Source organism: Myxocyprinus asiaticus, chromosome 5, assembly GCF_019703515.2.
Source record: "Myxocyprinus asiaticus isolate MX2 ecotype Aquarium Trade chromosome 5, UBuf_Myxa_2, whole genome shotgun sequence".
Taxonomy (NCBI): Eukaryota; Metazoa; Chordata; class Actinopteri; order Cypriniformes; family Catostomidae; genus Myxocyprinus; species Myxocyprinus asiaticus.
In genome coordinates this window covers 54,247,141-54,260,971 of record NC_059348.1, presented here as the reverse complement: position 1 = coordinate 54,260,971, position 13,831 = coordinate 54,247,141, and the positions used below count along the sequence as shown (strand labels likewise).

At 37.8% G+C, this 13,831-nt stretch overlaps 1 protein-coding gene across 1 annotated transcript; it reads left to right on the top strand.

Moving 5' to 3' along the window:
* The first annotated feature begins 833 nt into the window (after positions 1-833).
* LOC127441459 (C-C motif chemokine 25-like) lies at positions 834-7,947 on the top strand. Its single transcript, XM_051698912.1, has 5 exons — positions 834-921; positions 1,474-1,552; positions 3,830-3,947; positions 6,224-6,335; positions 6,605-7,947. Exons 2-5 carry the CDS (start codon positions 1,489-1,491, stop codon positions 6,617-6,619), a joined length of 309 nt encoding a protein of 102 aa, XP_051554872.1. The 5' UTR covers positions 834-921; positions 1,474-1,488; the 3' UTR covers positions 6,620-7,947.
* Positions 7,948-13,831: the final 5,884 nt, after the last annotated feature.

The window sequence follows — 13,831 nt, the reverse complement described above, 5'->3', positions numbered from 1 at the left end:
GGGAGCGCCAAAAGAGAGTGAAATGGTGTCGTAACCAGACGAGGTTTTCAGGTGAATATTAGAGGTTTTAATGAGTAAAACTTACCCCCTAACCTAAAACGTTTACCTAAACCTAACCAATAATGATCTACAATCAAATGAGAGGTAGCAGACATCCTTACCCTAAACCAACGCCTAAACCTAACCGATAGTGTCCTAAAAGCAAACGCAACTTGAAAAGCACATTTTCTGAAGCAACCATGTCATTTTGTGTCACTCCTATGACACTTTCATCTCAAGTGTCAGCTTGCGTGCTTGGCTGGGCTCAAACCGCAATCTTCTGAGACTAATGTCTAACACTTTATCAGGTGAGCTACCGCGCAATGCTTATCACATAGGAATAAGCGTGTAAATATAGGTGAGTCTGTAATACAAGCATTAAAATGCAAGTGTTTCAATAACATAACAGACCAGTGTATGAGTAACAGAGAGAAAAAAAGTGTATAAGTCAGTTTGCAAAGTAGCAATAGTAATGTTTATTCTATGAGACTAGGTTGCAAGAATTAGGGGCATCAATAAATTATGAACAATTTACTGCCGTTGCCTGATGGTCAAGTAAACCGTATAAAAGTAACTGTAATCTGATTACGAGTATTTTAAAATGTAATGTGATCTGATTACAAGTACTTGATTTTTGTCATTTGATTACGTAATCCAGATTACATGTAATCCGTTACTACTCAGCAGTGCTCGTTAGCCATATAAAGAACATACTCAGAATCAACATGAATATTTTTTTCATTTTACCAGCCTGTGAGGGGCGTGGCTTTACCTGGCTCAACAGGGTTGGGCTCATTATAAGTAAACACAGCTTGGAAAGGTGAACAGAAACTTGGTGCAGGGAAGAAACTACATTACTGTCTTCTTTACACACAACCAAAGGTGAGTAGTCTGATATAATAGCAGCACTGTTGTTTTTACAACCACCATTACATCTAATGTTTAACAGCCTAACAGCTATCCTTTTATTTCTGTTAAAATCTTACATGATTTGTATGCTAATTGAAATGCCAACCTTCACCTGGTACATTTCTGAAAAAATTAGCCATAGTGATGATTGCTTTTTACTGCATTATGATGAATAGTTTTGGGGCAACAGAAAATCATAGCATGGGTCAGTATTTATTAATGATTAAATAAAGATAAATTAAGATCATGTGCACTGATTACATTCAGTTTTCCTAGAGTAACATACAAGAAAGTGTAAAAAAGAAGGAAGATTATGCATTTAACCGCACAAAAAGGTTTCATTTTCATTCTCAATATGATAATGATGTCCAAGGGTCAAGGCAGCACAAATTATAGTATGTAAGAAGGAAGCGCCTCTGAAGCTGATAAGGTTTATAGAAACTTTATAAGATCACATAATGTGTGGGAATGTATTTAGTATGTATGGTGGAAAAATTCATGATTTTCTGTCTCATTTTACTGTAGAGACACTGAGTTATTATGCGGTTCAGCATACTCTTCTTCATCGTCCTCCTGGGCTTCCTCTGCCTCACACTGGCACAAGGTAGGCATGTCGATGTACTTTTGTAGCTGTTTTTAAGTTACAGATAACAAAAATGAAAATGCCCTCGTAATTTACTCAAGGGTGGATCTAGAAAATAACTTATCGGGTGGCATGAGGACTATGTGGGGTGGCAATAATAAAGTAAGCATGTATGCATCGTTTTTCTGGCCATTGCAATAGTTAATTTATTGAAGTCACTATCAAATTACAAATGCCCATGAATTTGCAGTGCAGTTGCTTTTCCACGGAGAGGCCAGAAAAATGCATTTTTTGCATTCTTACATAACATTAAGACAGGTGTGTTAGAAGTCCAAAAAACATGGCTGTATTCTGAAAATAAGCCCAAAAAACACCAACCCGCAAATTCCCATATTTAAAAGCAACTTTCTGAAAAATGCCAAAAGTCGCTAATAATAAGTGGACTTGGCAACTATGCCTGTCAATGCAGAATCATTGTGTATGCACTTCAGTAGCTAAACATGTGATTGGACGCAGCTGTAATCAATCACGCGACCTGCCGCGATAGACAAGGACTGCTGTAGTCATTTATGCATTTGATCAGAGTTGAGACTGTTCAGCTCGACATAAAGTCTTACATAATGTCAGCATACACTATAATATACTAACTTTGATATTTTATACATTGGTATACCAAATGGTGGGGTGGCAATGCTTTTTCTTAGGGTGGCAAATGCCACCCCATGCCACCTTGGTAGTTCCAGCCCTACATTTACTCACCCTCATGCCATCCCAGATGTGTATGACTTTCTTTCTTTTGCAGAACACAAATTATTATTTTAAGAAGAATATTTTAGCTCTGTAGGTTCATACAATGCAAGTGAATGGTGACTAAAACTTTGAAGCTCCAAAAAGCACATAAATGCAGCATATGAGCAATCCATACGACAGTGGTTTAATCCACGTCTTCAGAAGCGATACGATATGTGTGGGTGAAAAACTGATCAATATTTAAATCCTTTTTTACTATAAATCTCCACTTTAACATTCTTCTTCTTTTGTTTTTTGGCGATTCACATTCTTCATGCATATCACCACCTACTGGGCAGGGAGAAGAATTTATAGTAAACACGGACTTAAATATTGATCTGTTTATCACCCACACCTATCATATCGCTTCTGAGTACATGGATTTAACAGAGTGGTGGTGGCGTAGTGGGCTAAAGCACATATAATCATAGGTAATCAGAAGGTTGATGGTTTGATCCCCACAGCCATCACCATTGTGTCCTTGAGCAAGGCACTTAACTCCAGGTTGCTCCGGTGGGATTGTCCCTGTAATATGTGCACTGTAAGTCACTTTGGATAAAAGCATCTGCCAAATGCATAAATGTGACCACTGGAGTATCATGGAATACTTTTATGCTGCCTTTATGTGCTTTTTGGAGCTTCAAAGTTCTGGCTTTAGAATATTCTTCTAAAAATCTTAATTTGTGTTCAGATGAAGAAAGAAAGTCATACACTTCTAGGATGGCATGTGGGTGAGTAAATGATGAGAGAATTTTCATTTTGGGGTGAACTATCCCTTTAAAGGTCATCAAAGTTGTAAAATTAAAATGTAAAGTTTAAGAACACACATTGGAATATTCATTGTCATTTAGTGTGGTCTGTTATCCACACATGCTAGATTTACAATATCATTAAAAACTTTGTTAATCCACTTATTCCTAACTGTGTGCATTTTGAAATGAAATGGAAGAAGCAAACGAGTTGTGTTTATTTCACTGTGCAGCATATGTTAATTAAAAGCATCCATGCACTGTAAAATCTTGTAAACATTTCCTGTTTTGTCTGTTTCAAACTGCATTTGGAACAGTATGTCCACCTCGACACGTTCCTCCAATGGTGTTTTTTAAATATCAATCATGCACTCATTACATTTTGTGTATTCTTCACAATGGAAATCTTATCAACTCTAAAACAATGGTGATTTTGAATAGTCATTTACTTTCAGTTCTATGGAAGGCAATCCTCATCATGATAAGCACCTGGATTTTTATTTATTTATTTATTTTATTTTTATCATTTGCAGCATTTTATGGTTTCATGAGACAAACTGGAATAATCTATATATCATCTGTCTCTATATGGAGTATAATAACACATTACATGTTTATTCTGTTATGATTAATTGGTGCATACTACATATGCATAATGGGATTGGTAAGAAGTGATTGTAATGTGAGTGTGTAGGTGTGCTGGGCATCAGATCAATGCACTTAACACCTGAGATGTGAGCAAGTGTATGTCTGCTCATAGGCTCGTATGAGGACTGCTGTTTGCGGTATGTCAAAAAATTAAAACAGTCCATGTGGAACAGAGTGACCAGTTACAGAAAACAAGAGCTGGACGGAGGCTGCAACATTCGGGCGGTCATGTGAGTAACATTAATCAATAAACCAATCAATCAACCAGTCTTGCAGGGCCAGATTAACCATATGGGCAACTTAGGCACCACATCCAAGGAGGATGCACCATGCCACTAGGTCCATTCAAATCTGGCGCTATCACGTGATAGCAACATGTTACTTTTCTCAGCGCTGTTTAGGATGGGCCAATCACAGTTGTTTAGTATTATTAGATGAGGATTAAAAAAATGATTTTATAGATACTGCTGGGGCGGATTTCCATCCACAGTTCTCAGTTGTCTCCAATTAGACATAAAACGTCATCAAGCACCTACTTGAGGAAGAACACAGAACAAAGAACAAAGAACAAAGGAGAAAGTTAGTAGCTGTCAAAATGTGCAGTTTAGGTCAGTTCCTCACACTAAGAAATCAGTTATGACTTTAGAAATCATGGAATACTGTCTGACTCCCTATATACAGTATTTCTCAAATTTACTTATTTTATTAAAAATATATTTGTAATGCAAAGGAAAAGTATGCTTACCTTGTATGTTTATACACAGTAAAAATGCAAAAAGCAATTTTTAAATGATCAAATCATTAAACTACTTCAGTAGGTGTAACCTAATGCAGGGTTTTCAAACTGGGGTCCAGGGACCCCCCAGGGGGCTGCTAGGGGGTCTGTGGAAAATTTTAGAAAAAATAAATAAAAAAATCTTAAATTTAAAAAAGTACAAAAATATATACAGTATACCGAATTTGTTTATCTTCAGGTGTATACATTTAACATTGCTCAGTTATGGGGGCCTGGGTAGCTCAGCGAATACTGACGCTGACTATCACCCCTGGTGTCACGAGTTTGAATCCAGGGCGTGCTGAGTGACTCCAACCAGGTCTCCTAAGCAACCAAATGGCCCGGTTGCTAGGGAGGGTAGAGTCACATGGGGTAACCTCCTCGTGGTCGCTATAATGTGGTTCTTGCTCTCGGTGGGGCGCGTGGTGAGTTGAGTGTGGATGCCGTGGAGAATAACGTGAAGCCTCCGCACGTGCTACACCTCAGCAGTAACGCGTTCAACAAGCCACGTGATAAGATGCGCGGATTGACGGTCTCAGACACGGAGGCAACTGAGATTCGTCCTCCGCCACCCGGAGTGAGGCGAGTCACTACGCCACCACGAGGACTTAGAGCGCATTGGGAATTGGGCATTCCAAATTGGGGAGAAAAAGGGGAGGAAAATAAATAAATAAATAAAAAACATTGCTCAATTATTGCGTAGGAAGAAAACGATATGCTGTCAACGTAGGCTAAATATTTTCCAGATAATTAGGGATATACAGATATGAAATTTGTTTGCAGATACAATACCGATAAAAAAATAAATAAAAAAAGAAATATTGTCCGATACCGATATTTTGCCAGTTACTCACCTTATTGTGTCATCAGATCGCTGTTTTGCTGAGGAATTATGCATGAATAATGTACAAAGCTATTTTATTGTTCTAACAATAAATAATTTCCATTGAACGTGGATTAGATCTGTTGAACACATGACAGGCAAAACGTTTTAGACAGCCACAATGAAAGATAAAGACAACGTGTGTGTTGAGGGAAATAAAAATAATTTGCACTTTTGTTTTTGCAATTCTAAACAATTGAACTCACATTTGACTTATTGTGATATAACATTACAAACTCATATTCCAAATTATTTTATTCAACATGCTTTACTTTTTCGGATGTAATTTATTTTGGCAGGAATTTCTTTATATTTCATACAGTGAAATTATTATAAACTTAATACAATGCAATACATTTTCGTAATTAATTATAAACAAACCATTCATTTTTCATATAGATATTGGAGGTTTTTATCTATGGTTATAGCTGACAGATACATCGGTGCATACCTACATATAATATACATTTTTTTTTTGCCTTTAATACAATAGCAATATAAAAGCTAACTATTTAAATCGTCTTTATAATATCACACAATTCTCCTCTAGTCTTTATACACAAACATATAAACTTTATATATTTTATTAGGGGGTCCCTCGCAAGGTGATTGTCACATTTAGGGGTCCTTAGCATCAAAAAGTTTGAAAACCCGTAATGTATTCAAGTTGATTCAGTGATGCTAAATAAATAATTTTACTTGAATGAAGCCAGTAATTTTAAATGTTACAACGTAAAGATTTGTTTCAGCATTTAAGATTTCTATTTAGATACTGGTTGCTGAAACTTCAAAGCATTTTTAAAGCTTTTGAACATTATTTAATAATGCAATTGCGTGTCTCTCCACAGCTTCACGCTGAGATACGGCCGCATGTTCTGTGGTGATCCCAGAGAGAAATGGGTGCAAGAACTGATGCACAGGGCGGACAGAGTGTCGGGCGGCTCTGTTATGAGGAGGAAGGTGCGTACGCCAACGTAAATATCTTGGCGTAGATTTGGCTTGAACATTGGGGGGTTACAGTATGAAGAATTTACATGTTTCCATTGATCATGGTATAAATAATGGGGGGCGGGTTGTACTTGCTTGTTTTGATTATTGGGGGGGGTTACCTCCCCCCCATCCCCCCTGGAATCTACGCCCCTGCGTGAACTATTCTGTTCTAAACTAAATTACATTTTTATTTATATTATGTATTTATTATTATTTATTGGTTGTTTTATAATTACCAGCATTCAAGGGGCTAAACACACCAGTGACGGCCGAGAGAGGACCAGAGAGAAAGCTGCCTGAGCATCTCCGCCAATCACATTGTTTCTTCGAGTGCTGTGGCTCCTCCTATTGTCTTTATAAAGCTTCAAGTACTGGGTCCCTGAGCCCACATTATTTCAGTATGGACTGACTGAAGTCCGCAGCATTTGCTGTGAACTGTCCTGTGCTTGCTGTGGCACCAGGTGGCATCTCCTGCTGGTTTAATGCTCAAAATGGGAATAATAATTATTACTGCTTTTCAGGCTGCTTTCACCCTCAGTTCAAGGCTCTGTCCCAAATCCTAGTGAGCTCTCTTGCTGTCTGCTGTCTACGTAGGCAGCAACCTATTAAGGCAGCAACATAATTGAAATGTAACCTTATAAGCGACTAATTTGGGATGATCTACATAGGCAGCGAAGAGCATGGGAAACTCAAAATTGATTTCAAAAGTGTGATGCTAACAAACCACATTTTTTTAGACACAATGCCAGGTAAAAAAGAACATCAACTTTTAAAAGCGTGTATCGAAACACCTGCGTCTAGCTTTTTTAGTGCAAGAACATGTTCGGTCTGAATGGCCCCAAAATGGCATGCTTAACTTTTTGGAACTGCCTTCACAGGGCACTATGATGCTTTAAAATGCTGCCTACGTAGGCAGCTCACTGGGTTTCGGAACAGAACTTCTATGTATAGTGTCAGTATGAGGGTTGTATGATTAAGCTATTACAGCATGAACTTTCACTTTGCACACTGCCATTTAATGCTTCCTGCCAGTATCTACAGTATAATAATCAGTCAGTGTGATCAAATTGTCTGACGAATATTAGCCATACATATGGGTGCGAACATTTTGCAAGCAAACTAAAAATAATCCTTATGAGTTCCTGCTGATGCACCGGGAAGTGATTTCATGAGTTTGTGTGATACTATAACACCGTGTAAATAAAGATTTGTAATACCGCTTCAGGAAATAAGCTTAATGAATGATTATTTTCTACTTAATTACAAAATGTATATTCACTGATCTCATTTATATTCATGAATATCAAAGGTTTTTATTCTAAAAAAATATCTGAAACTTTATTGAGCATTCGTAATGTACGTTTGGTGTATTTTTGTATTTGCGTGGATGTGCTTTTTCTTGAAAATACTTTAATGTCACATTTAGTTTTCACTTTCACAATTGACTTTAACAGTGAGAATGCAACTTTATAGAGGAACTGTTGCAATGACTTTTATTGTTTGGCTGTTTTGCAACTTGGCTGTCCCATATCAGATAAAGAATTTGCTTATATATGGAAAAATAAAATGTATAACACACTTATTTTAGTTTAAATGAATTTTTTTATGTGAGAAGTGAGAGTGTGGAGTTATACAAGAAATGAGAAACTGGCAAAGCTCTTTAGGACATCAATTCTACAGTTTTTGACAAAAACATTTTAGCGCAGAATGCCGCAACTGAACATTCACAATAGCTGTGTCCTTAAAGATGCACTATATACACTATGCAATTGGCCATCTAATGTATCAATTTTTAAAAGTGTAGTATAGCTTTTATAGTACACAGAAGCACTCACTGTTTTTCAGCTGACGGAAGGGACGTTTCAAATGCATGCTATCTTTAGCACGTTAGCCAAATTCAGTTCAACACTTTTATCTCAAATAGCATGCATAGTCACATAGTGTGGGTTGACGGTAAAGCATTCAACTCACAATTGCTAAAGTCACTGTCTTCACAGAAGTTTCGCCAGTTGCTACATTCATCATTAATTACAACTGTTTTGTCAGGGCACTGTCATGGCCAGGTAACTCCGCCCCTTTTGCTACTTAGGACAAGCCGCGAGCGCTGAGTGCATGAAGTGTCCAGCATTCACTCCGTTTTTTTGGTTTTTTTGTGCATCATCCTGGTACTTGTAGCGCACTTCTTTTGTTGCATTGTCAGTGTGAACACACTGCTCACACCACACACTGAAAAAAATAATTTTGTGGTGAAGTAAATATAGCAGAAAAGTACTTTCTACATTAAATAAGATAGTTTAAGCGTGAACTTGAAAATATTAAGTAAATTCTACATTAAAACATGTAAAAATGAATGCTCTTGCTTATAAGTACTGTAAATATTATTTATGATTGTTTCATATCTTTACAATATGTCATCATGTATCAGTCCTAAAGTAGAAAACGTTGTCATATTTATTAGCTAATTTGAGTACATTTCACTGGTAAATAAAATAAGTAAACTTTACTTAACTTTTTGAAGCTGGTGTTCCCAACATGCACTGGGCTTGAATAAATAATGAGCTTGCACGGTTTCACTGTTTGCAAGTTTATTTACACCATTAAGCTTCCCTGTGTCATGTGGTACACGATTAAACATCTGTAACGAATGTTCGAAACGTTGTAACAGTATGTTCATTTAAATTTTACTACTTTTTTAAAGGACCATGCATATCATACTTGTAAGTAAAAAGTTATTGTATTTAAGTCAAATTTACTCTTTTTAATCAATATTATGTCATGAAGTTATGTAGATTTAACTTAATTATATAACATAAAGATTTACCTAGAAAAACTTGCAAAATAAAAATTAAGTAAATCTTACTAGTCATTTTTTCCAGTGTGCTTTCACTCAGGGACGGATTATGACTTGCAAAGGCCCTGGGGCCAATTATGTCCAAGGGCCCCCCTCCCACCATTTTTTTACATAGTAACTGGCCCAAAAGGGGTGGGGGGGGTGTTCATTTTCATTGTTGATGGGTTTTCGAGCAGGGGGGAAATGCAAAACTGGATTGCACAACCTTAAAGCCCAGGGCCCCCCGGGCAGTCAAGGGCCCCTGGTAGTCTAGGGCCCTTGGGCACTGGTTCATTTTCATTGTTAATGGGTTTTCGAGCAGGGGGGAAAATGCAAAACTGGATCGCGCAACCTTAAAGCCCAGGGCCCCCAGGGCAGTCAAGGGCCCCTGGTAGTCTAGGGCCCTTGGGCACTGGCCCCATTGGCCCTGTCGGTAATCCATCCCTGCTTACACTACATAATGGCATAGAAAAGTGTGCGATTTGGGACGCACCTGATCAAGTATTCCAGAGACTGCGTAATGCTGATGATTTCAGTTGCATCCTGAATCTAACATTTGCACAAATTCAGTTTATTTCACACCATATAATGTAAAACAAAATCTGACAAAATACCATTAATAAGGCCGACGTATTTATGAACTTGTTTATAAAATTTATGAAATGTTTACAAGAGAGAGCTTTATGGTTCAAAAACGATTTACCATTTAAGTCGACTGAACTTACACTATGCAACACAAATTGTTCAATAGTTTTTATTGTTGTAGCCTACTTTCACTTTCTCGTCAAACAATGGAATAGTTGTACGCACAGTAAAACAGGGTCAGTAAAGATCCAGGAAATTACAGCTGATAGTTCTTGTTAAATATATCAAGGCTGTTAAAATTACTTATAATAATCAAGGCCAGCCCTTACATAAAAGTACAGTGCCGATACAACGGTACTTTGATATACAGTGAGTCCAAAAGTCAGAGACTACCAATAAAAATGCCTCTTAGCATTTTCAAAACTTTTATAAAAGTACAAAATTAATAAATAAAAAGGTGAAAAAAAAATACAGAATAAATAATTTAAATTTTTGGTCCCTTATTGAATCACTTTAAATTTTACTTTGGTATTTGCATGGTCCTCCAAACAATACATGTCCAAAAAAAACCCCCCCAAAAAAACATGATAGCACCATACCATATTCTCACTAGTTATAGATTTGCCAGAATTTCCTATGCAACCATTGACGTCTTGCCATGCCTAATAGCGAGCTTTTAGACACGCCGTCTGAATACTTGCGTTTCCTGGTACGAACATGATGCTTTCGTCCTGAAGCTCTAATTTCACGTGTACCGTGTGAAGTCCCATTTCTTCACCTACACGCTGTGTTTCTCCTCACTTCCACGCTGGTGGTGATGGAGGTCGAGGCATGTCTGCTCAGATAACATCTCAACGAGCCGTATTTTCAGAAACTGGCTTCATGATAAATTGCTATAGTTCATTCTGCCTTCGGGACAAAAACATCCTGCAGCAACGCTGGATTTCTGTACATCAAACACCAGATGTGGAGGCTGTAAAATGTAATTTACCATGGTAATGAAGTGTTTGATTGATAAGATCTGAAAACAGTTCTACACTTTTAACTTTCCCTCAGCCAAGAGCTGAAAGCCTGAGGACGCCATCATCGCACATTTGACCTTGTCTTTTTACCAATCCTTCAAGCAATTATGTCATCTTACGCTGTCCCTACCTAACCTGGTCTCATAGAAACACATTAGAATACCAACATTTTTGCAAAATATGTGTTTTGTCAAATTTTACGAGGCTTGTTTCCTGGTGAAATAAACACTAGAGGCACTACAACAACAATCACACAGATCACGAGTAAAACGGCAGATTATCAGTTCATAAACACTTACTTTTCACTCTGTTCCTTACACAATGCTATCTTATGATATCTAAACACTTTTACTATAGCGCATGACTCATTTTAACGTTTGCATTACATAATCAACTACATTTACAAGCTCAGACTGATCAAATTGTGCAGTAGCTCGACTGATAGAGCGTTGCACTTGTGATGTAAAGGAGCGGGGTACGAGTCCTGAAGAGCAAGCGGGTCCACACGTGAGCCAAAAGTGTCATAGAAGCACCACAAATGACGTATTTGTGATTTCATTTCACATTTGCATTTATGACACTATTGGTTAGGTTTAAGTTCAAGGTTTAGGGTAGGGAGGTTGGTTTTGTTGATTTAAAACTCAATAAAGCATTAAACTTAAAAACCTCATCTGTTTGGGAGAACATTTAATTCACTTTTAGCGCAACACAGTGGACATTTCACCTCTGAACTGCCATGATACGTGTAAGGAGCCGCGTAATTTACTGGACATTTATTGACCAACTGAAAAGGGATTCACCTAGAAATGGCAATTCTGCTATCATTTACTTACCCTCATGTTGTTCCAAACGCATAATATGAGCGTTTTTTTTCTTCCATGGAACACAAAAGTAGACATTAGGCACAATGTTAAAGCATGTCGGTGCGATTGTTTGTTCTGTATGAGCTTTTGAATGGCAACAATGCATTCCTATGGCGCTATTCACATTGGGTCTGACAAATCATCCGCCGACAATCCGAAGGTTTTTTTTACAGAGAGTGGTCTGATTTTTTTCTTCGGACTGCAATGAAAACTGACCGACCATGAGATAAGAGCTTTTTGTAATTTTTCCAGAGTCATTGCAGCTGCTCAATCCAGAGCGTTGGTGGTGCTAATCAAATACCAAACATTGGCATTGGACCTGCAGCTGCAGTACAACCGAAAATTATAGGCCTACTTAAAAATAAGTAGTTGCAGTTCATGAACGATGAACCCTTTGTACTGCCAACATAAATCCGGTCTGTTTCTGAAAGTCTGCTTATGGTGTTTTGTCTTTATGTCCATAATTTAATATATATATCACTGTGCCTGTTATATTCTCATGCATTAAAAATTGCAGCGAGGTTCAGCAATTCGTTTGCACAAAGCTCATAGTAAAATCCCATGAAAAGACTCTTTACATGCAACATTTTACTGTAGACAAACGAATTGCAGAACCGCACTGCTATTTTTATTGCAATGACAATGTAACAAAGTATTGCAATAATTTAAATAAAGAAAAGACCGTGAGCCAGCGTTTTCTTGTATATTATTTTTTTAAATTATGCATCATATTTTATAATACACCTGTTATTCTTAACATAATTAATTAACGTGCATTTATATCACTGTAACTAGTGTTATATTATCCAGGCATTAACCCAGGCATCAGAAAAGAGAAGTTGGCATCAAGTGTCTGTTTGGAATATACTCGCAGCAAATAAATATCCAACAGCGCTCTTTACTCATCTCACTCGCATAAAAACTCAGGTTATATACTCCTCAAAATGCATCAACACCATGGAAAGAACATAATGAACCAGTTATGCTAAATTAGGTAAATAAATGCTTTAATAGCGTTCAATATATTAATCTCTAACAGCTGAAGGTGCGAGCAGGAGACTGGTATAAATGTTTGTAGAACAGCAACAGTGCCACCTACTGTACAGGAGTGAAACAGTTTTTCGTTTCATTTTTGTATGGACTCGGTGTGAATACGTCTTGCAAAATCGTCATGGATTTGGTGTGAACAGGCCTTTAGTCTCAGTCACCATTCACTTTCATTGAAATATTTTTTCCCCATACAATGTAAGTCAATGGTGACTGAGGCTAACATTCTGCCTAACATCTCCTTTTGTGTTCCACGGAACACAGAAAGTTAAATGGATTTGGAACAACATGAGGGTTAGTGAATGATGCCAGAATTTTCATCGCGTGGCACCATGCGAGGGTCGGACGTGTGATCAGCGAGATCTGCACATTTTGCTAGTTTGTAATACTTTTTGTGTCATAAACCGGTGAAATTCGATACACCCTGTTCCATAACTTTTCTATGAAGACAATATGTCAAAGAATTCGAAATCCTCAAGCTGATACCCCTGACAGGGCCACAGACCAGAGACTCAGTTTGGACGGTGCGGCGGGAGAGATTCAGCATCAACTGTCGAGCATGTCGGCAATTGCTGATTTGGAGGATCTTGCTGTAATACGTCGATCGATCACTGCCATGGAGATGAAATTCACTGAGGTGGTTACAAGAGTGTCAGATGTTGGGAAGTGGATTGATTATCCGGAGTCATCAGAGAGGGAATTAGCTGCTAATCCGCTAGCAACCAAGATGGACTTGGAAAGCGTTTGGGAAAAGTTGGAAGATATGGAGAATCGTAATCGCTGAAACAACGTCCGAATTGTTGGAATTCCTGAGAACAAAGAAGGAAGAGATATGGTAAAATTCCTAGACAAGCTCTTCCCGAGTCTGCTCGACATAACAGGCCATAAGCTGGAAATCGAGCGAGCTCACAGAGTTCCGGCATGGAGATCTGCTGAGGGAGACAGGCCCAGATAAATTCTGGCCAAATTTCTGAGATCATCCGATAAAAATCTTGTGTTACGTGAGGCGAGGTGTAAAGGAAGGCTTTCTTGGAAGAACCACAACATTTTCTTGTTCCCGGAATTTGCGCATTCGACAAGAGGGAAACGTGATTGATTCAAGGAATGCAAAAAACTCTT